The sequence below is a fragment of the Acanthopagrus latus genome, chromosome 21, assembly GCF_904848185.1.
Source record: "Acanthopagrus latus isolate v.2019 chromosome 21, fAcaLat1.1, whole genome shotgun sequence".
In the NCBI taxonomy this organism is placed as follows: Eukaryota; Metazoa; Chordata; class Actinopteri; order Spariformes; family Sparidae; genus Acanthopagrus; species Acanthopagrus latus.
The window spans coordinates 10815531-10843100 of record NC_051059.1 but is presented as its reverse complement, the minus strand read 5'-3'; the positions used below and the strand labels follow the sequence as shown (position 1 = coordinate 10843100).

The following is a 27570-nucleotide window of genomic DNA, read 5'->3' as shown; positions in this document are numbered from 1 at the left end:
AGCAGAAAAAAGACCGGACAGAAACATAGAATTACAACATATATGCTCATATATACTGTATAATGTATATTTTTATCCGCGGTTTTTGCATTGGCAACATTTATTCCATCAATCTGATTGATTTTTTTTTTTCATCTTTCGCCAAATAATTTGAAAGAAACAAAACCAAAATGTTCATGTGTCTCCCAGTTCTTCTTGTCTTATCTCCCCCTTGTGTAGCTCACAGTCCCCGGCGCATTAGGTCCTAATGAGCCGGGTCAGGAATACATAGATTAATTGTTTTTTAAAAGGGTAAGTGATTGTTTTAAACACTGCGGTTTCCACAAATATGACTCCAACAGGAGTAACTGTGAATTTGCTGGAGACTATTTACACCAGCACACCACACATCTGGTGCTGTAGTGAGTAATCATGTGTTATTGACTCTAAATAAACCACTGTCTGGGTGTTCATGATGATGAAGGCACAGTGCAGCAGTGCAGCTCATTCATGTGTTGATGATCTTTTTTTGTTGTGCGCTGTAGATAGTTTGTAATAGTTTTGCTTAATAATGGAGGTACTTGGCACAAATGAATGAACTATCAAGTTTCAGACGCACAAACACAATCAATTAAAAGTTGTTCTGTGTTTTTTTTTTTCTATGGTTAACAATAAAAAGAAATCAAACAAATAGAATAAAGCTACCATTAAGGGAGAGAGTGTGTGTTTTCTCACTACATCCAGAAGCAAGGAATAGGTAAATGAAAAACAAGGCAAAGAAAAACTGTGAGACACATAATCGATCCACTATTGATCAACCAACCTGTCCAAGATTCTTTCTGGCGCTCCCTTCATGACTAGAATATGACCGGAGGGATTGTCGTCCACTTCATGGACAGAGAGCTTGACAAAAGGGAAGGAAGAGGAGGAGAGGAAGGATGGTGAGAACATAACATTACAGGATTTATTTTTAAAACCAATACATTTCACATAGTTTATTGCTAGTTGTTTCCTCGCTGGAGTAAAATGTGTCTGTTTTAGTAAGAAAAAGGCCGGAGACAGACGTGCTCAACAATGAATGTCACGTCCGTGCTGGCATTCATTTTTTTGGTGCGACAGTGTCATATTTTTCAAGTGGTTTGAAATAAAAGTCTTATCGAGGATGAGTTGACGGAGTGCACATTGTAAGTCATATGTATTCCCTATGCTGAAGGAGCATTCATTCACAGTCTCAAAATGCATTCCTGCGGTGTTACACTTTGCATTACCCATTCTCCCACACAAACACACACACACACACACACACACACACACACACACACACACACACACACACAAACACAAACACACGCACACACAAGCACACACACACACACACACATGTATAAGCATGCACACACTACCCCAGGTAATTTGTATCTGAGTCACAGCATATCTAATCTCAGAAAACCAGAGCAAAATTGCTTTTTTTTTTTTTTTCTTCAACACAGACATTCCTATTTTAAGTCAGGGAACAGGTGCACAAAATACATGCAGGAAGTCCTTTGTTTGCCTCAGCATCACTGTTGTGTTATTCATATGCTGGGTCAAATCTCCAGGCAGGATGGGAAACACTGGGTGTGGAAAACAGAAACACTGACCCTGCCTTAATTGCCGCCCGCCCTTGAGCAAGGTGTTGAAGTTTGATACGAATGTTTACAGTTTAATTAGGGCTGGGCAGTATATCAAAATTAGATCTTTAATGTGTAATGGAGCCTTTTAGATTTTGGATCTTTATATTGTGATAAGTGTTTAAATGCTGCTTTACAGACTATTCTACCTGCTCTAATACTACCTTCACGCAGTGTATATATATTTTGTGAACGTACCAATAGTCACAACTATGCTGTTGTGGCAATATCAAAATTGAGGCATGTGCCCAGATTTATTGTCATATTTGATTTATCCGGCCAGTCCAAGCATTTATGAAGTGCGTTTGAAGAGAATTCAAAATATGGAGATAAAATGCTTTAATCACCATGACATCGTGCCAACAATGTCACAACTGGCAGTGGATCTGCACTGTGGAGATGTGTGAAATCAGCGAACTTGTTTATTTCGGTTGTCATTTGTCAACATGATCGACCGACCTATCTGACAATTCTGCTTGTAAATATATGAAACGAGTTGCTTTGCCAGCGTCTTCGAAATCTGTCACATCTCAGACTAATAAGGTCATTTCATTTAGTCTGTGGCCCAACAGATAGAAAATGTTAGGTCTCCAAACTAACACTAGTGAAAGTGTTGCTATTAATGAGATTTGGTAGCATCAAACATGCATTCTGGATGAATCAGACGCACACTTTGAAATAACATGCTGTGTATCGCAAGGGGTTTTCTCCCAGGAAGTTATTGTAAATTGGTAGAATTTGTAATTGAATAATATCCAAAGTTTAGATGGGATCCGCTTAATAATTTGTAACAGTTTTACATTTATTCATTTTCTCAATAAAACAACTTTAGTGGCCATATGTTAGCTGATTGTAACGTGACATGAAAAATGAGACCTTCCCTGTCTCTCTCTCTCTCGCCCATACAAGCCTGTGAACGTTGTTAAAAAGACGTTAAATGCTGCTGGACTGTGGATTTCTCTGTGATGCACTCGGGTTGGATTTTCCGCGACAGTCCAAAGGACGTGACTCTTCTCGAGTGCCTCGTCTCAGTGCCACTCCCAGACAACAGAGAGCCTGTTGTGATCTGTATCATACATTCACATTTGGGGCTTTTGTCCAAAGTGACTTACTTATTCAAACATACATACACTGATGGTGGTGGCTGCCATGCAAGATGAAGACCAGTGCATCAGAAGCAGTTCGGGGTTCAGTATCTTTCCCGAGGCCGCTTCGACATGCACACCAGGGGATTCGAATCAGTGATCTTCAGGGAACACCCAGCAGATTAAGCTTTGTTGTTGTTGTTGACATAGAGCTCCTTGTGTTTGGCCAATTTCATCTGAGGTCTTTCAAAGTATTCATACACACATCTCCAAACTCTCGGTCGTCTCACCTGACCCCACCCAAACCTCGCCGAGCTCCTCACCAGAGCCAGCTCTAGCTCTTTCTGTGCACTGAAAGGCAGCAACACAGAGTATCTTGTGTTCAACCAGCTTGTAATCCACATTTATCCCGCTATCACAAATAACACACATCGCAGCACTGCAACAGCTTCTCTGTGGCTAACAGTGTCGTGTTGGTTGGGCAGCTTCCAGGTAGAAGTGTGTGACAGTGTGAATGTAAAGCAGGATGTTGCTGTGAAAGAGCAGGCGTGTTCAGGCTGCCTTCCCCGAGTGGAAAAAAGGTTAAAAATGAATATGGATGATTCACTCAAAGCGCGTAAATAAAAATGATTTCCAAGTCTCGGAAACACATCAAACAACATCACATCACTGTCAGTTTGAGGAGAACTAACAGAATTGTAACTAAAAAAAAAAGAGAGGCCACATTTACCACAAATTTAAATTTATAGGTAAATTAGGATTGATTGCAAATGATGCCTAAAGGGACAGTTCAACATGCTTTTGGGAGGAATTATCACTAATTACGATAAGCTGTGTTTGTGATTGTTAAAAGAAAGTATAAAATACTCAGCCACCATGACTTTTGCTATGAATGGTCTGTAAATGCGTCTGAGGATTTCATTGTAGACTTGCATCAGCCGCGCTTCCAGCTGAGAAAGCCATGATGCAACCTGACTGCGGTACCTGGTACTTGTTGGTGGAGTTGAAGGGGATCTCTGCCACTTTGGGGTTTCTGGCTCTCATGTCACGAACACTCCCGCAGCACAGCTCGATGCATTTCAACAGAGCCGACTCTGATGCGTCCCCCGCTGTCTCCCTCTGGGGAAAGACACACAGCGGCACATTAGCACAGTCACTCACATATGCATATTGAGAAATGAGTGTTGTCTGTCTCGCTGCCTGGGTTTATCACACTGTGGTGGAAGTGAGCTTAAAACTGATTAAAGCCGCACCTGAGAGGACTTCCTCTGCTTCCATTATGGTTCTCATTGTTCATGCCTGGTAACCGAGTATCATCTGCATCACCGGCACACATGATGTTTTTGAAGTTATGTAACAATTTTAATGTAAAAGTAATGAGAGTGCAAAATCTGGGATTTAAGGGAAGAAAAATTGTTTGATTAAGACAGCTAATATTTCTGGAGGGGAAACAGCTGATTAGTTTGCTGTTTTGCAGTTTCTTGAGGGCATTTTGTTTCTATAGGTGTGGATGTGATACCCTGAATATGAAATGTTCACATCATATTGGAAATACATATTGTGGGAGGACACATCAGAACATTGTGTATTGACAATAATCAAAAGCAAAATGTGTCATATCACGTTCACATTACATGTTTATAAGCTGACTTTCACATCAGGATTCAGTGGGGATGGTGGTGGAGTTTCATCATTTGTAAGTGAGCAACCATTGCGTGCTTTTAAGGAGACCCTAGAACAACTTCCAGTTGTGTTTATGGAGACAAAACTGGGTGTCATCACAGGTGAGTCCTCAGCCCATCTCCAGCCATGTTGTAGGAGGATCTCAGTCATCCAGGTCATGGTAATTCTCGTAGTGCCTACGATACAGCACTCAGAATCTCCAGCCATGTTAGTGACAACCAAAAAGCAGGTATTTTAAGCCAAAACAGTAGATTTTTTTGTGCTTAAGCCAAACCTGAACAAAGGCACAGCATTGTCACAAGATACAACTGAAAACTGAGATTTCAAGGTGCAACATAAAAAAATGTAAGGGCTCAAAATGTCTGTTCAGTCTCTATAACTACTTTCCCTTTTATATGACACACATGTTGCATTTCTTTCATGCAGATTGGCACAGACCTGACCTGCCCTCCTTCTGAGTCTGATTGGCTAACCCTTATATTCTTACTCAAACCCTAACCAGTCTCAATCCTCAAGCCTAAACCTGACCAACCCAGCCAATGAAGGAAACGCCAGCCAGTCACAGACAGAGACAGAGTGTAGGGGCAGGTCATGACTTTGACACCCTTCGAAAAGAAGTAGTTCCAACAGAATCAGCAGCCAGGCTTCACTTGGTCCTCCTCCTTACACTCCACCTCTTTGCCCATTTTTGCATTAGCTGGGAGGCAGGGGGAGTCTGGCACTGCCAACAGGCAATGACTGGAGCCACGCTGAGCTTCATAAGGGCTCTCCAGTAACCTGTGGGTGACTACATCCATGTTTATGTACGGATTATGATGTGTACACACACACACTAATACAGACGGTAAGGTGACCCATTTTACAAGGCTCAGAATTGAATTAGCCCCTGTGTGGGTGCACTTGTTTATTCATTTTTGTTGTTGTTGTTGTTATTTTTGCAGGTGTATCTGCTTCAGCCTGTGTGACAGAGTCGCTTGCACGCTGCTTGAGGGGAAAATTCCCCTCTGATAACCTGTAAAATCCCCCGTGATAAAAATTCATGCAACGCGGTTCATCCCTCTCTTGGAGCCAATTTATTAAAATCCATGCTGAACTGATTGACCTGACGCCCAATATACGGGGGCCGAGCCAATACACAAGATTTCTCTTTGTTCCTGTTTATTCATTCATGAACAGCCACAAAACAAGGACACGCACTCCGCAAGATTTGTCCTTGTTTGTGCCTTTTCATGAATGAATAAATAGACCAAGGAAATTCCATTTCTCTGTTTTTCCGGCTGCAGATGGGGACTTGTTCTCGTAATGGCGGTAGTGCCCGGGCCTTGACTGCTGTGTTTGAGTGCTGTCAGGAGATATGGCTGTTAGTTAATGCAGTGTGGAAGCCAGGGGCACCTCGAGGAGCAGAGAGGCTGCGGCGGCGGGGTCTGCGCCCACATGGGAGTCAAGAAGCTGTAATCCCAGACGCTGAAAGCCACACAGAGAATTCCTTCAGGTCAGTGTGGCACAGGTTGGAGGATAGCGGTTGGGAGAACACACGGATATTATCACTCCCCAACCCAGCCGCGTGAGTGTTTGTGTGTCAGCGTGGGGGAGTTATTTCCAGGGGTGCGTCGGATTATCCTCTGTGAGGCTGTGTTTATGTGTGAGAGGGAGGTGAGCGTGTAAGGCACTGTGTGTGTAGTGCATCTGTGTCAAGTGGTATTGACAAATTATTTACTTGGGTTGCTTTTTTTTTCCCGCTGTGGGTGCCGCATGGGTGAGGATCAGCTGGCCACACAGGGGAATACAAAGTACATTTACTCGAGTACTGTGCTTGTGTACAATATCGAAGTACTCGGACACAACCCTATATCATCAGGTTAACAATTAAGATGCACAGTTAGAGATTATTGTGTGTCCGAATTAGCTCCACCCCGACCAGCTGCAACATTAACATGCTATGTGGATGACGTGCTATGATAATATAACACTGATAGTTTTTCTGTCCAATAGTAAATACGGTCATTACAAATAAGTCAATTTATCTGTTGCAACATTAGAATGTCACTTACATTAATATTAATGGACACAAGTCTTTGAGGAGTTAATTGTAGTTCCCTGAATAAGCTTTGTTAAGTTTTGCCACTGATGGCAGGAGGAGGAGGAGGAGGTCACTTTGCCCAGTTAACCGTAAAGAGACAAAACCCAACAATGGGTGTCACTTTTGAAAAGATATGCTGCTCAAAGGCAGTAAAAGGCAGTTGCCACCCAAGTGTAGGAGTATGGCTGTTTTGTGTATTCAACTGGTTCTGGACAGTAGTGTAGTTCTGTGCCATTGAGGAATAAACTGAATCAGGTTGCTGCCAACAAGACAATATGTGTTGAATGTGTAGAATAAATAATTGTTTTTCAGCCCCATCAGGGGACAGACGGGATTGGGAGAGCTACTCTTTTTAAATGCATTTTGCTTGGAACTTTTAATCATTGTGGAGTATTAATGCTTTGCAACAGAGCAACTAAATTTTAATTTAAGCCCGATGTTCTCCTCTGTCAGCATTTCCCTGTGATATTACTGCTGCAAAGATAGCATTAGCAGCATGGCTACAAGCTAAAAACAACTGTAAGAATCCTAATTTGAGCTAGAAATCCTGATCTCAGGGGTATGAAAAGTAAAACACTGGGTCGTATCAACAAGTGGGCAGGTTTTTATTTATCTGATCTAGTCAAAAGAATGCTGCTTCGTTTTTTTTTTTTGTTCTTTTAAATCATTTTTTGACCCTTTAGCCTTAATTCTGATATGCAAATGCCAGTTTTGAACTGCTTTCAGTCCCACTAGTAAGGGGAAACAAAACAGGGGAGCAGACTTTGACAAAACAGCGGCGCTCTCAATCAGGCTAATGCCTCTCTGCTCAGTCTTTTTCTACCTCCCTCCACCTTGCACCTTCTCAGCCTCCTCCGTCACCGGAGTTCTTTTCCTTTTGCAGTGCAGAGTTTGGAAACAGAGAGCAACCTGGGAAGAAAATACCCCTTCCTATTTTGGTTGCTCACTGATAGACGCGCTTCCTTTGTGCAGTGATTCAACCTTCATTTTTTGGGGGGAGGGAACAACTGAGCCTGGTGGCAGAGCAGAATCTGTATGTGAAAAAAGTTGTCTGTTGCCAGTTCAAGTGAATGATCTAAATACTTCATCCGTCACTGCTTCTTCGTGAGTGACCGCTTACCTGACACCGTCCTTATGTTGTTAACTTCACCCCACCAGAAAACCATGTAGGGTAAATCATGTCTTATGAATAATGTGTGTTCATTTTTTTGATCCTAATCTAGAGGGGCTCGCTCATTACGCCCTTGGATTAAACTGAACCTGTCATACCCCACTGCTTTATAAAGGAGAGATAATTCATGAGAGGGGAGCATCAATGCAAAGCAGCTGCTGTTGTGGTGTCTGCGTGAGGTGGAGGTTTTTACCATCACGATGGGAAGGTGATCCTGTCCGGCTTTGAAATCAGCTCTGTTGCACAGGCCGGCCACGCGAGACAGAGAGGACCAAGTAGAAGAACTCTTGTCAAAACCCAAACCTGAGAGAATAGCAGAGGGAGCTGTGTTAGATTTATTTCAAAGCAGACCTCATGCAGTATTTATGCCGCCGACTTAACTCTCGGTTCACAGCGTACCACTGGATATTGTTGCTAAATAACAGAGGTCACTTAAGTTGAGCACTCATATTTTCTCCTCGACAAAAGCAATTCTTTTTAAAAGTCCCCAGTCTGAAAAATGACATTCATTTTTAACAAGAATGTCTCAAAGTATTAAAGCCGTTTGCAAAATTTCCTGGTATCAAAATTTCATCCCTCCCACCAAATCGAACTGAAAATGACCCTCACTCTGCCGCCGGCGCCTGCATCCATTTTTCATTTAAGCCTTGGCTCTCTAGAGTGGTCACTGTCACCGCCATTGTGAAAACACGCCGTGATAGCATCGTGCAACCGACAGCACACGGTGGCGAACTGTGGCTGGAGCTGTTGAACTTGACAAAGTGAGGTGCAAGAGGCTCTGAAACCTGCAACAGCTGCAAAAATAGCCTGCACTCCTGAAAAATGAATACGCTGTGTTTTTTCCCCCAGCACTTGCTCTGTTTCAGCAGCGCAGCCTTTGTCTCCACTGCTGGCTATTCATTGTATGACTGCACAATCATCTGACTCAATACTCATTGGTATGCAAAGAACACCTGTTTTTTTTTTCCTCTCTCTCTTTCAGACCTTTTGGTTATTACTAAAAGCTTCTTTGAAATTTGGCTCGATTTGTCCCTGTTTGGTGGAGGACAGGAATCCGATTGGTTCCGCGGCAGCAGCTTTGCTGTGGAACTCTGGGAAAGGATGTGTTTGTAGCTGAGGGTTGTGCCGCCCACTGCATACCGCTGCTCAATTAATCCAAGCGGCAGCGCGAGCAGAAATGTTGGTTGGCAGCGGGAACATTGGACAGATGAATTTCGGCAGGTGGTCACACTCCCTCCCTGCATTCCCACACACTCGCTATCTCCCCGTTCTATCTCTCAGTCGCTCCCTATTTCCTCCAAGCTCCCTCCCTCCACTCTTTCTGTTTCACTCCTCCTCCCTTTCTTTTTCACCCCGCTCTCTTTGTATTACCAGTCTGGTCCTCAGTGGTGTCAGCCTCATGGATCTGGTTGTCGAACCACATGTGGGCCACAGTCATGCGGTTCTGGGTCAGCGTGCCCGTCTTGTCAGAGCAGATGGTGGAGGTGGAGCCGAGAGTCTCTACGGCCTCCAGGTTCTTCACCAGACAGTTCTTCTTGGCCATTCGCTTGGCAGTGAGAGTCAGACACACCTGGGAAGACAGCGGGGAGGCGAGGGGGAGGGGAAGGAGGAGGGGGAGGTGAAGGAGGGAGAGAGAGGAAGATGAGGGAGGGGAGGCAAGACGGGGATGGATGATTGTTAGTCGACGAGGGGCGAGAGCATGTGTACGCACCGGTGCGTTCAAGTGTTTGTGCATGTGAAGCCATGCGTGGTCCAGGTGCCTTGCAGCATGTGTGTGTGTACGTGCCTGTTTGGTTGGCTGGTTAACAGCGGGTGCACGGGAACATAAAAATACGATGAATAGACACATTCCATATGTTGTAAGCGGCACATCAACCCACATTCACTCACGCTGACCACATTTATCTCAGAACAGCAAATGCAGCACGGACACACACAACTCGTGAAGTGTTTAAAGCACAAGCAGCTAAAGAAACCAGTCACTGGAAGTTAATTTATTTTCTGGGACCAGTGAAATGTCGACTGATGGCATTTCAAATGCCAGCTGGCATCCACCTCAGCTCACACTTTGTTTATTGTTGCAGAAAAAAGTTAGATGCACTTCAGCATTCCAGCTACTCCAACAGTCAGTAATAAATCACCTGCTCTGCTGCGTTCTGTAGCATCGTTAGAGCTACAGCTAACATTTACAGAGGGTAAATTAGAGTTAGGAAGTGCACAGGTGTAACTAATAACATTGATGATGGCTGCGTTCCATTTAGGTGTGCCAGTGAGCCATTAAGGCGAGCCAGCAGGCACAATATCAGGGCTCCAGAGCTGGCACGCTTGAAGCTGCACTAATCAATATTTTTGTGTTAACAATGGATCAGATGACTGCATGTAATAAAGAAACAGATGCTCAAGACAACAAAGCTATGAAGTTTTAGCATCCAACTCGGCATTTTCCCTTTAGCCTCTTTGAGTTCGTTATTTTGATTTTCAGGCCCAGAAACTCCCGTCTAATCAACCCAACATCCAGCAGCCTCAGCAACAGCCAACAAACAGCAGACCAACATGGGGACTAGCTGGTGAGGAATAATTTATTTTATGTAGAGGATCGATGGAGATTGAAACAGAGCCACAAAGAGCGAATATTAGATGTACAGCATATTTGTTGGGTTGCTACAGGGACTCCAAATTAACACTATTGCTGCTGCATGACTGTTGAATCTCTGTATGAATGTCTGCATATGTGTTATGTAATCTCCACCGGTGATATGAACTGATAATATATCAGATGTCGCATTTTCAGCTTTTTTGTTTCTGTGCCCTAAAATGGCAACAGCAGCACCAAAAAAATAATAGTTAGCATCACTTTAAATGGCCTGCATAGATAAATAAGGTCATTAAAAATCTGTGTTTAATATGACCATTGTGGCTCAAACGTCTTAAGTTTAATAAAAAGTATTAAAATTACCATTTGCAGCACAAGCACTCTTAAAGCTCTTTGTTTGCTGTTTGCAGCACAGCAGTTTTAATCCCCATGGTTGTGTTCACTATTCCCAGAAGCATATTATGACCTGTCCTTGCTTCAAAGGGACCTTGTTCATTGTAAACTGAAATGCATTTTGTTTTCTTGCAGCAAAAACACGACGAGCATAAACAGGGACATGAAATACCGTGCAGAAATGAAAAAGTGATTAAAGCAGCTGCAAGTAACTCTCGTGTTTTGCTGACTATGGCGCCCCCTGTGGACAAAAGTAATAATTTGTCTAAGGAGCCTGATCTGACTTGTCCATGTGCTTGGTTTTGAAGTGATGAAAGAATGAAGCGACACATTTGACATACAGCAACATACAACTGTTTGCAGGATGCATAGATAGAGGTAATTTTTATTTGTTTTTTTATTTGTGGCTGTGTAAGATAAGTTACTGTAATATGAAGAAGTTAACTTTGTTTTAGCGTCGTACCACGAGACTACAGAGCAGCTTCTTTCCTCCAGATGTCGAACTCTTTAACCGCCATAAAATATTGTTTTCATGTTTATGACAGTCTGACCTGGATACATTCAAATCCTACCTGATGACAAGAGTTAACTCAAGAAGTAAAACATCTTTCTGGATGATGCTCATATGGAGGCATTAGCAGTCAATTGAGACTGTTTCATAACTAGTAAAAAGGAACTTGTCGTATGTTTGTACTGATCTGCTCCTTTAAAGGGGCTCTATGTTACAATTTGTCAGAATTTACATGAATTAATCACTTTTATTAGCCAGTTATGAGTGAACTGTCACATGACCGTTAATTACACCTTCCCTGTCTCTCTCTCGGTTGAAGCCTGTGGTCGATTTGGCGTGTTTATAGCTGCTGGATTGTGGATTCCTTTGTGACGGCCTTGGGTTGGATTTTCCAGGACAGTCCGAAGGATGTGACTTTACATATGGTCTTCGAGTCTCTCACGCACACACCAAACACTACTCACGGTGACAGTAGCCAGCAGTCCCTCGGGCACATTCGCCACGATGATGCCAATCAGGAAGATGACGGCCTCCAGCCAGGTGTAGCCCAGGATGAGCGACAGGATGAAGAAGCTCACGCCCAGGAAGATGGCTACGCCCGTGATGATGTGGATGAAATGTTCGATCTCGATGTTGATGGGCGTACGGCGGACTTGGAGCTCTGACGCCAGGGTGGCGATGCGACCCATCACTGTTCGGTCCCCAGTGCCAATCACGATGCCATGGGCCGTACCTGAGAGGGGGGAGGCGATTCAGATAACCAGGTACATCATGTTTTTCATACTCTACGTAGTAGTCAAGTAGATGGCAGCCTTTTTTACTTACTGCTTAGTAAAATGCGTATGTGTATCTCAGAGCAATAAAGAGAGACGGATGACTGATAACACTGTGTAAGACACTGTAGGAGGTGAGCGCTGTAATTTGTAAACAGGAAGGACGGTTGATAGGGAGGTGATGGCTGGATATAGAGTGTTGATGGATGGAGGTGAATTACAGGTGTTGGCCAGCGATTGATGGTTTAGTCGGACTGAGCAGACGCCGGACTGAGTGAGAGAAAAGAACCCGATTCACTTAAAACGCAGCATATCTAATCCTCAACGCTTGTTAGAGAAGAGGTCTATAGAAGGGACTATATTCTCAGGAGAAAAGTAGTGTCAAGTAAAACTGTTCTAACATGAGGTGTGGATTATCGGGATAATAACTCGAGGAAATTGCTTCCGGAAAGAAAATGTTGCGAAACGGAATATTATAAGTGTCATTTTTGATTCTGCGAGCATCCCCCAAACAAAATATAATTCACCTCCATCGTATTAGGATGGAAGCAACCGAGGGACGGATGTTTCAAAAGCTCAACAAATTAAATACAAACTGTCTACGTCGCTGTACATCACAAAGAGAGTTATATGAGAAAATACGATTTAAATGATGTGTAGTGTTCATTATTACCTTCTGAGGCAGCTGGATTTGCGAGATCACGCGTGTAATCTTGCATATACATCTTGCCAGGCTTCAAGCTACACGCGTGTGGTCAGTCCAAAAATGTTCTAATCAATCAGCGTCCTTTGAGGAAATTGAGAGGGGGGCGTGGTTCAGATGTGATGACAGCAAGAAGCGACTGCTAGCTTGTAAACAATGGTGGCCCCTGAAGAGGTTAGCATGGATGACATTTCTTCTCTCGATGGGCTTCGTTAAGAGTTTGATTTAGTAAACGGCACAGCTGGTAGAGCTCTCCCGCTACGTTAGCCTGTGATAGACGATTAAAGACAGATGGTTCATCCAATCACCTTCCAAGTTTTTTTTTGAAAGCGCCTGCCCTTTTCCAAACTGTTTCTAGCAGCTCCTTCCCAGATGGATTTGTGCAACAAACCCTTTTGTGAATCAAACCATCTGGCGTGTCAGGTTAGCATTTATTACTGAATTGTATTTCTGAAAAAAATAAGCAGGCGCGTACATGAAAGTTATTTTTATCAGAGTTGGATGCAATTAAATCCTGAATCTCAGTTTCTAAGTGAACAAAAAGGGAACATTTTAACTACTGTAATTAGCAAACTCCATCTCCTGATGGAGATTGTGTGATGAGATTGAAAGCTTGTGAACAGCTACTAATTAGATCTGGTGGTGTGATTGTTTTCTCAACTGTTTCCAAGGTCAGGAATAAACTTTGGACCTCAGCTGATGCCATTTAGAGGGTGGATCCACTGCTAATTATACATTTATGAGACAAATAAAACTATCTATCATTAGCATTATCATTAACTATCATTTTTTCCCAAGTGACTGAATTGTACCTCAGACAACAATTGTTCACTTTATATACATTCATAGTTGCTGACCTCAAGACAGAGGAATTCAAAACGAATGAAATGACAACAAACAAAAATACTAACAATAGGTATACTGCAACAGAAATTTTATGTTAGTACTTATAATTCTCAGGACAGAATGCCCCTCCAGTGTAAACTTGTCTAAATCTCTAGCACATATGTTTTCATTCGTCCATATGTATTTTGCCCTTGCCCCAGACAGTCTGTATACAACCTTGCCATATGCTTTTCAGCCTCTAGATGGTGATTAACATCGGACTCAAGCCCCCGTGATTGATTTTTCTGTCACCAAAATCATAAGCCTTTCCTTTAAAACTGTCCGTGCGAAACAGCAATACTTACTTTCCACAACATCTAGATTCTGCTTGTGTATTTGTGTCTCTTCTCTGTTTCTCTTCTGTTCGACTTACTGACTCAGAGGGATCGAAGAATTGCGACCCCGGGAGAATGTCAGGAGAGGTCAATGAGAAACGAGAGACTCCTGGGAAAGTCGGTTGGGTTAGCAAGTATGTATACATGACCTACATTTGAATCTAGAGGTGGATATTGAACTGGCAGATTCTAATATGAAAAATCCCCATTCAAATACTTCCTGCATCCCCCTCAGATGATTAATGGCAACTAAAATACCGTCTAAAGTTTGACAACAGTTAATAATCTGTAGATGCATTCAAAAGTCAATAATTGCAAACTGCACTGTAAGATCGAGGGAGGGCCGCTCTGAGCAATCTTAACACACTCGTGTGGGTGGCAATGCGAAACCATGTTGATCTCCAGATGGCTAAAAAAGAGGACATTTAGAGGCGATAAGAGACAATTTTGGCCAGATGTGGCCTACTGACCCTCAACACAGTTGGTGGAAAAGAAACAGATGTTGCGGGTCTCCAGTGGATTATCGTGGGTGAACTCTGGGGAGCGAGTCTGAGGCTCCGATTCTCCCGTCAGAGAGGAGTTGTCCACCTTCACAGGGAGAAGGGAGAAGAGAGAGCAGCGTTACCCAGAGAGACGGAGGGAGAGAGTGACGGGGTGAGACTGACAGGGTGGAAATGAAAGGAGAAGCACTTATCAGCAACAAGTGCAGTGATGTAACACTTGTCATGTCAAAAGCACCTTCTGCTTCAGTCTGATGTCTATCACAGCGGTCAAACTGAACGAGTGACATTTTGAGAAATGGTGTGTAAACAAAAAGAGAGGACAGATTGAGCAAAATATTGAAATCTCGGAGGAAAACAACTAAAACCGCGTGTAACAAAATGCTTGGTCACTGACTACGACATCATAGAATATGTTGCAATGGACGCACTCTGTGTGTACAAGCTGCACCAAGGACCTGGTATGACAAAAGGACGGATGATCTGGCAATTTTAGATTGTGATCAACCCTGAAGGCGTCCACACTCTATTTCACTTTACTTCACTGACCAGCAGATCTGTGCTATGAGAACAAACCAATAGATTAATGTAGCCAACTAGATGGCTATGCTAAATGGACATTTACTTCACGTGGTTCTGTCTTCGGTGACGTATGACATGGAGGATGAAGAGCTTGTGTCAAAATAAATGTCTAATAGCGCAAATGGAAAAATTCAGACACTATTTCAAGTCTATCAGTTGTCTGCAGGGCAATTAAAGATTGAGAAATGGAATTGCAATTCAAATGGTGGATGGAGATAATGTAATTAAACACGTTTTGATATTTTTTTGGTCAGATTACCCTCCACTAGTATACCAGTGTCCTTCAAAAACAGATCAATGTCTTGATACCATACAGGAGGTTTTCTCAGTGTGAACTGACCTTTTGAGAGTCAAAGAAAATGTATCCCACAGAAATGTGACCCTTTACATGAATCACGATGTTAGAAAAGTAAAGAGGAAGTGAGAACATAGATAAATGTCCTCATAAAAACTATATGTTCTTTCAAATGTAGTGGCATATAGAGCTTAGTTGATTAACTGATAACTCGATCAAAAGGAAAAAGATATTTTCATAAGTGATTAATCCTCTCAGTTATTTTTTAAGTAAAAGATTTGCTGGTTCCAGCTTCTTAAATATGAGGATTTGCTGCATTTATTCATCATTTATGATGGGTCTTTGGCTTTTGGACCGTTATTAGAACAAATTTGAGCAATTTGAAGAAATCTTTTTGGGCTCTGGGGAAATGCAATGATCATTTTCCACAATCTTTGCCTTTTAATAGTTTAAACAATCAAGTTAGTAATAATGAAAAATAATCTTGAGCCATAATCGGTAACTCCACCAGACTGAAATATCAAATCAACTGCTGGATTGTTGTGGAATTTTGACATTTTGTCTTTTGTGTCCCGAGATGGATGAAGACCACTGAGTTTAGTGAGTCCCTCACTAAAGCTTGAGGTTGACATTTTCGCGTTGGCGAGGAAATATAACAACAGCTGGTGGATGGATTTTCATGAAATTTGGCAAAAACATGCGAGGTCCCCAGAGAAATAACCCTAATAACTGTGTTGATTCTCTGAATTTCCATCAAGCACAGTAAATAAGGTGAAGATTTAACTAATTCAGTGAAATGTGTCCAAATCTACAGGATGGATTGGCACAACATTTTGCGCTGAAATTCATGGTTCCCAGAGGAAGTATTTTCCAATGACTTCACAGTGACTTACGGTGAAGGAGCAAGTTGACATTATTGTTCCAGAGTAGAGCTGCTGAAATACACCACTACTGGTGATTACCTTGATACTTGAAATGAAAAAAATGATATCATGTTCATAATACAAATGTGATAACATCATGTAACTGATTCAGAACGTCTTAAGTCATTTCCTTTTCTTTCCTGCCTTACTTTGTCACAGTAACTGGTGGTCCTGCACCCTCCATAAAACAAAAAAAGAAGAAGATGTAGTGAATAGCTAGTTAACTAAAAATCATGTCAGAGGAGAGGACAGATGAGAGTGAGACCCTCTTCATGTACCTGGAACAAGAGCTATTGCCTTGCAGGTATACACAGTATGTCTCTAAAATTGACCAAGGGCAGGTTTGTACCAAATGTGAAGAAATTACCTGGAGATGTTTCTGCGATAACGCGTTCACAAGAATGCGACAGCCTGACAGAGAGCCCAGAAACAAAATAAAAAGTAAGATCACCACTTTTGGGCTTTTTCTAATTCTATTGGTTATAATTGTGTGGTGAAAATCCGAAATCACCACAAAGGCCTTGTTCAAAGTGAAATGTCTCAATAACTACTGGGTGGATCACCAGGAAGTCTGCAGCAGGCGCTGCAGGTGTGGTGTCAGGGGGGTGAAATACTAACTATGGTGGTCGTCTGATTTTTCATCAAGCCACGTTTTCATCCAATACTTTTGTTTACGACCAACTGTCTGCAGAACCGAGGACAGTCCCATCAGCCTCAGCTGTACTGAGCGTGCTAATGCACAAACCTCTAATGATAAACAATTGATGAGAAGAAAGCATTGAAAGGAGGAAAGTGAAAGATATATAAAAAAAAAAAAAAAAAAAAAAAAGTAAACAGCAAGTCAGATGAGATACATTAATCCCACAGAGACCTCAAGGCTCCCCGGGGCTGAGCCGAGCACCCCTCCCCTACCTTGCATCCGCTGGAGGAGATCACTCGAAGGTCAGCTGGGATGCGGTCTCCCCCTTTGATCTCCACCAGATCTCCCTGCACCACAAGCTCGGCATTGATATGCATCTTCTCCCCCTCCCGGATCACCAACGCTTGCTGGCATGGGCAAAAAGGAAGAGAGAGACGAGAAGGGAGAGGGAGCATGAGGAAGGGAGAGAGAGTTTGGGAACAGAGGGAGGATTTAGTCAGAGGGAGAGAGAGAGAGAGAGAGAGAGAGAGAGAGAAGAGCGATAAAACTTTTTTTTTTTAAAATGCCAGAGGGTGTAGAGGTATGTCAAAGGGAGCGATAGAGGAAGGGGGGAAAAAAAAGGAGAAAAGACAGGTAGAGGAAAGGGAAACAAGGAGGGAGTGAAAGCAGCCTAAATAGATTAAAGAATTAGGCAATCGAAGTGCTAGAGGTGGATAACACGGGGGGAGTTTTTATGCAAACACACTCACAATCCGAAGTTGGCTCAAACATTTATTCTTCCTTTGTGCAAGCCTATTAGGTTTCCACTCAAGTGAGTGTGTAAGCCCTACTCGAGGGACGGCTTATTGATTCAGAAAGCTCTGGGACCACACCAAACGCCATCAACATACCTGTGGCACCATTTTCTTGAAGGAGTCCATGATTCTGGAGCTCTTGGCCTCTTGGAAGTAGGAGAAGCAGCCGGTGATGATGACCACGGCCGACAGCACCACGCCCAGATACAACTGAAAAAGAGGGCAGACCCCCGAGACACGGCGGGGGGGGGGGGGAGTGAGGACGGTGTCATTATCGACTTAGTTTGGTTCATCTGAAGGCATGTTTAAGCGTAGGAAAAGGGGATTTACAAACCCTAAAACGGTTTTAACACAGCAAGCCCCTTAAATGCAGAGTGCAAGAGAGGAGTTAAGAGGGAGAAAACCTGGGGAAGCTCTCAGTCTTAGCGGAAGATTTAAAAGGAAGCTGAATCGTCCTGTACTATTCCTGCCATCTCGGACGGTTCATGCCGTGAACATCAGTTTCCAAGTGCCAGCAAACCAAGAGCTGACAGACTGATCTAAGAGGCCACCAAGAGACACTTTCTGACCTAAAGCCTGATGTTGAAGCGAGGACCATTTGTTCTGGTGTGTTTCATTTTATTTTCAGCGTGAGGCTGTCGCGGGTTTAGCTCTTACTGATGCAAACAAGACAGCCAGGCACTCTGGATGAAAGCATCTGCCAGCTGGTGTACTGTATGTCTTGGACTTTTGGAAAACAAAATTCCTAAACCCTGAAAAGTTTCCCTGTCGGTGGGTTCCGCTTTCATTTGACAGCAACAACAGAATGTTTCGCTTTTTCATGCTTGGGTGCCTTTTTTTATTTTTTTTTTTTACCATGGCAGTGCAAAATCTTCTGAACCAGGAAATACATCTGTATACTCTGAAAATCACTTGTCAGTGTTTACAACATTTACCTCCGATTCAGTGTTCAGCGTGCAGCTCCTGGTTCTGTCTACGCTGGGCTTTTATTTATTTTTTGCTTGTTTTTGTTTTTTTTTTTTTGCAGATTTGAAGCTCAGCTCTTTTTCCTCTTCCTGCTACGGGAGACATTTGTTCTTGTTCACCAACTGTACAGAACTGTAGGAAAAACATCTGTCCAAGAATGTGACACACTTGAATCTAAGAGAGTTTCAAGGACCGAATGCCTATTTTCAGGACTGCACACGTGAATTTTAAAATGTTTGCTGCAATAATGTGTACGTTCACAGCACTTTCAGAAGCCACAGGATGCAAAAAAAAAGTTGCTCAAATAGAGATGACAATGCAATCTCTCAGCTCGAGTACATACAAAATAAGGAAAATTAAGTTTCAAATCCGACAACAGCGACGAGTAAAGTTCAGAAAGGGTGGATTTTCATCTTAAATGACTGCTTGTGCATTATGCAAAGGCTCAAAGTGCCAAAGCCGCAGGCAGCCGAGGCTTTGAAGTAGCTCACCAGAGCATCCAGCTGTACATACTCGGTACTGAATATAGAGATTAAATCGAAGGGGAGAGATTAAAGCTATCACGTGTGTGCATGTGTCTATATACTGTATTTTACTGTATGTTATGCAACGGCTTAATGCTGTCTGGGGTTTGGGAAGCGCTGAATGATGATTGCATAATGACTCAGAGCCATAAAGTGCAGTATGGATGGCTGCTTGGCTCCATCTGATCAGCGGTTGGTCTGGGTATTTATCCGTGGCGGTGCCAGGAATGATGCCAGTGTCAGCGGTGGCTTCTACGTCACACTCTCTGATACGAGGGGGGGGGGGGCAACTCAATGTGTGCTAGGAGTACTTTGCTAATGAGAACAAAAGCCTGGTGTGTTTTAATGGGCTTTGAATGCTTTTTATTTCTTCTCTGCCTATTTTAGTTGTCCTCATATTCCCCCGTCTTCCTTCACACCCTTTCCTTTAGCGAACGTTGGCTCTATGTTTGTTCATGTGACCCAATTGCTTTGCCAATTTGGCCAGGGCTCTCGGAAAGAAGATTTAGATCTCAAGAAGGCCACCGTGGTTCTGTAAAGGTCACATTAAAAAAAAAAAAACAAAGGTAAGGGAAATCCACTAAGATGAAAAAGGGACATTTTCTGGGCTCTGGTGTAAAGTTAAAATCGGGGTAAGAATTCATTTTAATCAGAATAAAACATAAATTTATATAGTAATTGCTAGCGCAGTGTGTAAGTGTCTGTATATGTGTAGGGCTTTGAAACACTTAGATATTATCTCCACTTGATGTTCAGTGGAATTATGATATCGTCTCACTGACAGATGGTATGATCACTTAACAAAATTCAGTTGTCCAAATTAATGACTCCATATAAATTATAATTAATAAGAAATGAGTCATTTAAGATTTCGTTTTACTTCAGATTTATCTTTCTTAGAAGAGATTCTGACAGTGTGCTCCAACCAGTGTATTAAAATATAATGTGGTACATATGCACACATGTTCACAAGATATAAAAATGAAATATGAAAATAAAATATATAAAATATTATATATATATATATATATATATAAAAAATCAACAGGGCCACTCATAAGAGGGGAAAACGCCCTGGGGCCCAGCTGCTAGGGTAGGTCATGGCGAGCAGCAACAATCATAATCATCCTAAATATAATCAATGACAACCGAATTTTATCATGATCTAAATTCTCACCATCACTTTTCAAAACAACAAAAATAACTATTTTCATCTATTTTTGCTTAAGTAGAATGCAGCCTGTTCAATCATGAAAACCTGCTCTCTGAGAAAATGGTATGAATCATTTTTGTTGTACACAGCATCAAAACAGGCAGGCAGCCAGACACATGACCTGAAAAATGTACTTATCCAAACTTATTAGCAGCTAACACTGGAGTGAATTCCCTGGTTATGCCAGGACTTGCACATAAATCAGAATGCCAGAAAATAAAAGAAAAGGAAAGAGCTGGAAGGAGCTGGCAGGAGCCTCAGACCCAAGTAATAATGTAATGTCCAACTTTATTCAGTCAGCTCAGAGAGCTGCTCCCAGCCAGTCTGGAGATGTGGACCCTAACTTTATAGCTAATGTGACTATTGGCCGCCGCCCTCTGTGAAAAAGAGGATGATGTTGATAACTGCTAACACGTTCCCCCTGTGTTGGGAAGCGAGAGCCAGGTCGTGTGTTGATATGAGCATACAGGTCGAAAATGAAAGCAGGTTACTGCGACTCATATCTACGTTTGCTGTTAGGCAGCGACTTCTAGCAGCTGTGGTCATTATCACAGCTAGAAAGGAAATATTACAAAGACTGAAAAGTCCATATATGGAGGAGGTTGGGGATGGATGGTCGGGTTAAATGAGCACAGGACATTGTTACTTATTTACTTAGGTAGTGTAGGTATGTTTTAACCAAAGTTACATAAGTAATGTAGGTATTTAAAACAAAGATGCAACACTTTCCTAAACCTAACCAAGTAGCTTCAGATCCTAAACCAAACCGAGCAGCGAATGTCTGGTCTGGTTCGTGCATCGCTGTCAGGTATCCACGGTCATATTGTTTAGGGAACAGTGAAATACAGTCTGTCGTTTTCGTGATGCTGACAATACACCTACTCTGTTGTTTAGGTTTGAGGATGTGTCGGTTGATCTAAGAGTAAAGCAGATGTGAGGAGGGACACGATCAGTGGAGCTTTTAAGGGGCCCAGCCTTTTTTCTGTGGGAGGACCAATCATAAGGTGTATTTTGACATTGGAAATAATAATAAAGTATATCCGTATTAATATTGTGATATTGGACCCAACTGTGAGGTTAAAAGTTTAGCAACACTGTTTCTGTCTGTGCATGTATCTGTAAATATAAACCCCTATCCTGACAATACAGCCGAGTTCACGGGTGCATAAAGGTGTAACTATATGTGTATGTGTGCGTATGCCTCAGTGTACATCCTGTACCTGTGTTCTAGCAGGAGCCTGTGTTTGCATACCTGCATCCCTCCCTACGTGTGATTAATATGTATGGTCTGCACTTGCACGCACGCATTCATGTTTTACAAGCAGTTTCTCACGTTGTCATTGGGCGCCTCGTCCTCCATGGCCACCTGGATGCTGTAGGCCAGGAAGCAGAGGATGGCACCGATCCAGAGCAGGATGGAGAAGCCGCCGAATAGCTGACGGCAGAACTTGACCCACTCCGGGGTGGTGGGGGGAGGGGTCAGGGCGTTTGGACCGTCTCTGGCCAGAATCTCCACAGCCCTGGCATTGGTCAGGCCCTGAGGGAGAGCAATTTTTTGGGATGAATGTCTTTTTGCATGCGCCGGGAATCTTATTACAACACAATGGCCCCATTTTCACCGCGGCTTAAAAAGCAATTTTACTGTTACAGTTGCAGAACATCAAGTATTCTTGCCTGGCCTATTTAACACCATGAGTATAACAAACCGGGCGACACTTCCCTTCCAAGGTTTTATGCAGAAGTAACTGTTGGATTTAACTTTATTGAAGATTATTTTTTTTTACTGATTTTATGCCATAAAGTGTCAAGGTATAATTCACGGAAAATCCATGAGGTACTATTATTTAATTAAATTGGGGGGAAAAAAGACACACGAACGGTGTCTCTTTCAAGCTTTACAGGTTTGGGCATTTTTATAGCTTGTGATCTTTTCGGAGAGCCCCGGCTGCTGTTTTTTCAAACACTAATCCTAAAAAGATAAAAATCAGTTTCACTACACCTGCAGTGTCAAACTTAAGGTAAGCGGCAAATGTGGTTACAGCGTGGAGACTTTTTTTTTTTTTCTTCTTTTAAATGCGTCTGTATCTGCCTGTTTATGGGATTGTGGGAGTTTGTCGCATCAAAGTGTGTGTGTGTCTGCATGAGGGATTAGAGATGAAGGGGGCTAAAGGTGAGCCTGGGGACGCTGTGGTGGATCCAACCTGACCAAAGTTACGCCTGGTCTCAGTTTGGATGTTCGTTTATCGAACAGGCAGGCAGAGATTACATCTCTCTGGGAGATATTACAGCAACTCTTTGTTGTGTGTCTGTGTGCGAGTGCGCGGGTGTAAATGAAGGCGCTTGTGTGTGTGTGTCCTTACCTGTGTGAGGTCCACTCCATAGCGTTTGCCCAGATCATCTAGAGTTATTTTGTGGTCATCCTGTGGGGATAAAAAAAAAAATTGTGCTTCAGTGGAACAGAAACAGGGAACTTAATTAAAGTCATTTTAATTGGCCAGTAAAATCACTTTAAAGAAATTTTGTCTGATGTTTCATGGATGGGGAACTATTACTTTACAGCAATAGATTTAACGCCCTGCTTCCCAAGCAGCGTGGCTGCAACTGTAAGGGGAAGTTTAATAACTCACCAGGGCAGCACTCAGATAGATCATCATAGAGGGTGAATCTCGGATGCACTGCACACCTCCATCCCACTGAAAAAAGTACTTGACTCTCGCTATCTGACATGGATTCAGGGGCTTTATATATATGATTCATTCCTCGTGACAGATCAAACAGGTCAGAGAGGGATGTCCACTCCTCCCGCATCTCCGAGCAGAGCTGAACAAAACGGTCTGCTCTCCAGAAGGAAAAATGCGACCCATTAAGAAAGAAACTGAAAAAAAATCCAGCCGGAAAAACTTTTAACGCTGTTAGAATGTGTCTGGGTATGCCGCGACTGGGGTCAGGCATGTTTGCATTGTTATTCCCCTTTTGCAACTGGGCCAAATGCCACCGCGAGATAGTTCCACTGTAGCGTAAATGGAGTTTGGTGCCGGAGCAACAAAAAATTCAGCCTGCAGCTGTCAGGACGGTGTCGAGCCCCCAGAGAACAAAGGGGGCTCCTGTCCTCACTAAGCAGGGAGATAAGATAAGACAGAGAGAAATCCCTCCGACATCTTCAGCTTTAGCAGAGGAGCACAATGAAACGGAGCTCGCAAGTGATTGGACTGCAATCGGTCTTCAGAAAACAGTTTGCCAGTTAGGCTTTATTTATATAACCCTACACTCTTTTATTGATCAGCTGTTGTCCAGCGTTGTTGTTTATAGGATTTCTGGGACAAAAATGTGGGAAGCTAACGGGGGAAGCGAATGAGGCAGGAGCAAAATGCAACGCTTAATAACCAAACTGCTCCTAAGTGTCGACAGCATCCGAGGAATTCTTCTCTTTAATCAGCCGAGGGCCGGCTTGATAATTGACAAGAGCAGCTTTATCAGAGATGCTGCATGCAGCGAAACTTAGCCCAGTTTTCACGGGCATCGCTCGGCTGCGTCTTGACAGCACCTCAAAGCGCTACAGCTCTGCACAAGACAAAAACCCTGCACTACACTGCTGGTGGCCCACAAATTATTCAGCATCTCTCCGAGTACAAAGAAGAGCAGCCAGAAGGGGTGGTAGAACAGATAGAAGAGGGCAGGCTGCCTCAGAAGTCATCTACAGCTGACTACACTAAGCAGGTTGGATTGCCATTTTGTTTACGGGCCACTGTTTTCATTTATGGCCCTGTTAAATAACCCGGTGTCTTCGGCGTAGCGTTGTTTGGGGATCGTTGGGGAGCAGCGGGCGATGGAATCAATCACCGGGCAGAGTGAGTGCGAGTCTGAGCAGTGGCAGCTTGTTTTTTTTTCTTACCAAGGACACCTCCTTCTTCAGCTCATCCAGGTCCCTGTCCTTCTTCTTCTTCCCTCCATTCTCGGCACCACACTGGAGGGGGAAACGAGAGAGAGAGACAGAGAGAGAACCACACATCAGGCCCGTAGGCTATCATCCCGAACCTCCGCGGGAACTAAGTGGGGGGAAAGTCACATGCTTGTAGACACAATGTGCCTCGCCATTTACATTCACAGCCACGTATTACAACGTCAGGGAGAGCACAATGGACTTTGTGTACACTGGTTCATTTCAATCTCCTGGCACTATTGGCAAAACCATTTACCGAATATGGAGGAGAATTTTTATTTTATTTATTCATTTTTTTTTCTCAGAGCGAGTTCCTCATTTGTGTGAGCGGCAGAGTATGTGTGTGTGTGTGTCGAGAACAGTTGGGAGAACGGTGCATCATGGAAATCATCTGCTGCTGTCAGTCTCCTCTTAGCAGCACGTGTGCATGTCAGTGAAGGAGGGGAAACGCGACGGGAGCGAGGGGAGAGTGTGAGCGAGTGACACAGTGAAAAAAAAGTAATCAGAAAGAGCCAAAGAGGGAGCACAGAGCCGGTGGAGTGCCTGAAATGTGTCTGGCATAGCAATTTCCCCCCACTGTGTGTGAGGAAGATTACCAGCCTGTCCTCCCATAAAGCTAAATGGAATGGGCCTGATGGAGAATAAAAACAAAATTACGTAATTACCCAAGTAAACAGCGAGCCGGGAACAAAACGTATCGAGGAGAAAAGCCATCACCCTGAGATGTACCCTCTTTGCAAAAAGAGGCATCCCGACGCTCTGATATCAAGCCCCTTCAGACTCGTGTGGAAACCTCAGTACATTTCCATGATGCGTGTCGACGCCATATGCTGTCACTCTACATGAGCCACAGATGGAATGCCACAGCTCTGTTCATTACAAGTATATATGTAAGGAAGGGCTTGAGTTTAATAAGTGCATAAAAAAGAAAGAAATAAGAGAAAAAGTTTTTGCAGAGCACTCACCCCTTTCCCCATGGTGGACGTCCAGACGTCAGCAGGTTATAATGTGAGGGACATTGCTCAGGGGCCCTGCCACAGCTGAGACCTCCCGCCCCCACTCGTGGAGCCCGATGGTGGCTTTTTTTGGGCCTGGCTAACCCCCCACACCAAACATCCCATTCCCTCTTCTTCTTGCTCCCTCCTGTCAGGGTAACCTGAGACACACACACACACACACACACACACACACACACACACACACACACACAGTGCTCCCCACCACTCCATTCCTATCCCAGTCCCTCTCCCACAAAGGGGGTTTCTGTGTGTGGGTGTGTGTGTGTACCTGCACCTGCTCAATACGTCCAACACCCCCGTACACACAGCAGTGACATGGTCCTGCAGAGCACAACAGCACATCAATCTCTGCTGTCAGCGCAACAAATTAAATCGTGCTGTGTACATAACAGGCAGCTTTTATAACTAATGTAATAATGAGGGACCGATATCAGCCCTTTGAGACGAACCAAATATCATATCGGTGATCGGCGGTTTGGATTCTCCCCGCAGATCATATCCTCAGAAAAAAAGTGATAAACCGCTAAACCACATGTGAATTGATGCTTTCAGATGAATTGTTTGTAATCTTTTTTTTTGCTTGGATTCCAACTCCAATCTGCAATGCTTAAAAAAAACTGCTAAAGAGTCCAACATATGTACAGCATAAGGTGGTTCATCACTCCGGTGCCCACTCAGCAGATGCAGCCGATGATCCTGCGACAGATCAGCACCAAACGTCTTCTCCCTAGTCGCCGATGCTTTTTGAGTTGATTTTAAGTTCTGGACTCTTCCCATACTGCAATCTTTCCAGTTATGTATGCGCTGCATACTTTGAAGTATGTTTGAGCACATGCCGTGTGCTGCTTTTCAGGGCTCCTTCAAAATGTTCTCCTGCTGAAGGGTTTGTTTACTTGCTTGTTTGTCCTTTTCACTTGAGTTCAGCATTTGTACTTGGTGATAAAGGTAAACCACATTGTACATTTTATTAGAAAGAGTAAAATATTAAAATTTTAGTTGTAAGATAAGTCTAAGGAGTTAGCAAGTAGACCAAATTGAACCTGAATGGGTTGAGCGCTCTGAAAATGAGAAAGCTAACATCATGTTAAGCTAGTATTCTAGTTTCTAACCTAAATGGACACTGTTACTTTTGAAAGAGAGAAATATAATCTTTACTTACAACTTAAGTCAATTTCACAATCAATAAAACACAGCTCATCTCATACATTCAGGGTTTCGCGCCTACAGCCGCTAATTTTAGCTACATTTAGGGAATGATATTGTTCCGTGTATTTTAACATGTCACAGATAAACATTTAAATGTTTTTCATTATGAAGGTCAAACAAACAACTTACTCAAGACGTATTCTGGAAACTTATTCAGTGTAAGTGTCCTGCAATTATCACTTGTGGCCACAGTTCAAATATCTTAAAGCTGTGTTCTGGTTGCAAGTCATGTAAACATAGAGAAACTGACAAATGGTTATAATTTCACCACTTACTAATTGATCAGCAACTGAAAAGACAATGGTCTTTGAGAAATCGGACCAAAATCTAAGATAATATAACACATTTGATGACGTGTTAGCTAATCGTAGGCCACAGCTAACGTTAGCATTAAACCACTTCCTAGCCAGCATTTCTGTTAGATTGCATCACATGTGTTTCACTTTCAGGCTTAAAGATTAGTGTTGATATTTGGGTATCAATTAGGCTTTTCCTATCATACCCTGGAACACTATCAAACTCTACATTTTAGCTAGGATGTGGCTGAATGCTAGCGTTAGCTAATCGTTTATGAGATATGTAGTCTTAGAAACGTGACTCAGTGTTCCTCCAGATTTTCATTCACCTTACCTCACCTTTCAGTTACTCATCAATTGGAAAGCGGCAATAGCATAGCATTTTCCCAGCATTCAATATTCCCGCCCTGAGCCTGACGTCAGAGGAAAATGAGCACGAGGTGAATATGGTCTGTTCCGAGCGCACAACCATGAGTGGTAAAATCTTCTCATCATGTTGCTCACAAGAAAGGAAATATGTATACGTCCCGATTTGTGCAAGTATTTCTTTAAGAAAACCTTTCAATCGCATACACTCTTGCAACTTTATGTGAGGGATTCTTCGTGGCAGCATCAAAACAGACACTGCGGCACCCCCTCAGCCAGGCCTTCAGGTGCTGTAGCTGATCAGGTCAGTGGGCATCAGTTAAACACTGTGGTTGCACTGTGTGTATAACTGTGAATATGAAGCGGAGCATTTCTGAAAAGGTTATATATGCTCACTGAACCCGGCCAGCATGTTAAGTCAGAAAAAATTAAGCCTCTCTGTAAA

The 27570-nt window shown here is 43.0% G+C and overlaps 1 protein-coding gene across 6 annotated transcripts in view; it reads right to left on the bottom strand.

The window, feature by feature from the left end:
* The window catches only part of atp1a2a (ATPase Na+/K+ transporting subunit alpha 2a), a 44491-nt gene extending 17085 nt beyond the window's left edge, over window positions 1-27406 (bottom strand). The window contains exons 1-14 of one of the 6 annotated variants that reach the window (XM_037083741.1): window positions 27094-27406; window positions 25526-25578; window positions 25204-25394; window positions 24191-24262; window positions 22659-22718; window positions 21632-21835; window positions 17692-17805; window positions 17074-17208; window positions 14332-14449; window positions 11630-11898; window positions 9040-9238; window positions 7862-7971; window positions 3719-3853; window positions 803-882 (exon numbers count right to left, since the gene is read on the bottom strand). In XM_037083741.1, the coding sequence (XP_036939636.1) occupies window positions 803-882; window positions 3719-3853; window positions 7862-7971; window positions 9040-9238; window positions 11630-11898; window positions 14332-14449; window positions 17074-17208; window positions 17692-17805; window positions 21632-21835; window positions 22659-22718; window positions 24191-24262; window positions 25204-25215 (1508 nt within the window). In that variant the 5' untranslated portion in view covers window positions 25216-25394; window positions 25526-25578; window positions 27094-27406. Of the gene's footprint in view, window positions 1-802; window positions 883-3718; window positions 3854-7861; window positions 7972-9039; window positions 9239-11629; window positions 11899-12611; window positions 12930-14331; window positions 14450-17073; window positions 17209-17691; window positions 17806-21631; window positions 21836-22658; window positions 22719-24190; window positions 24263-25203; window positions 25579-27093 lie in introns of those variants that run through there. The other 5 variants (XM_037083742.1, XM_037083739.1, XM_037083740.1 and 2 more) reach the window with 5 other exon arrangements.
* Between the last annotated feature and the right edge of the window lie 164 nt (window positions 27407-27570).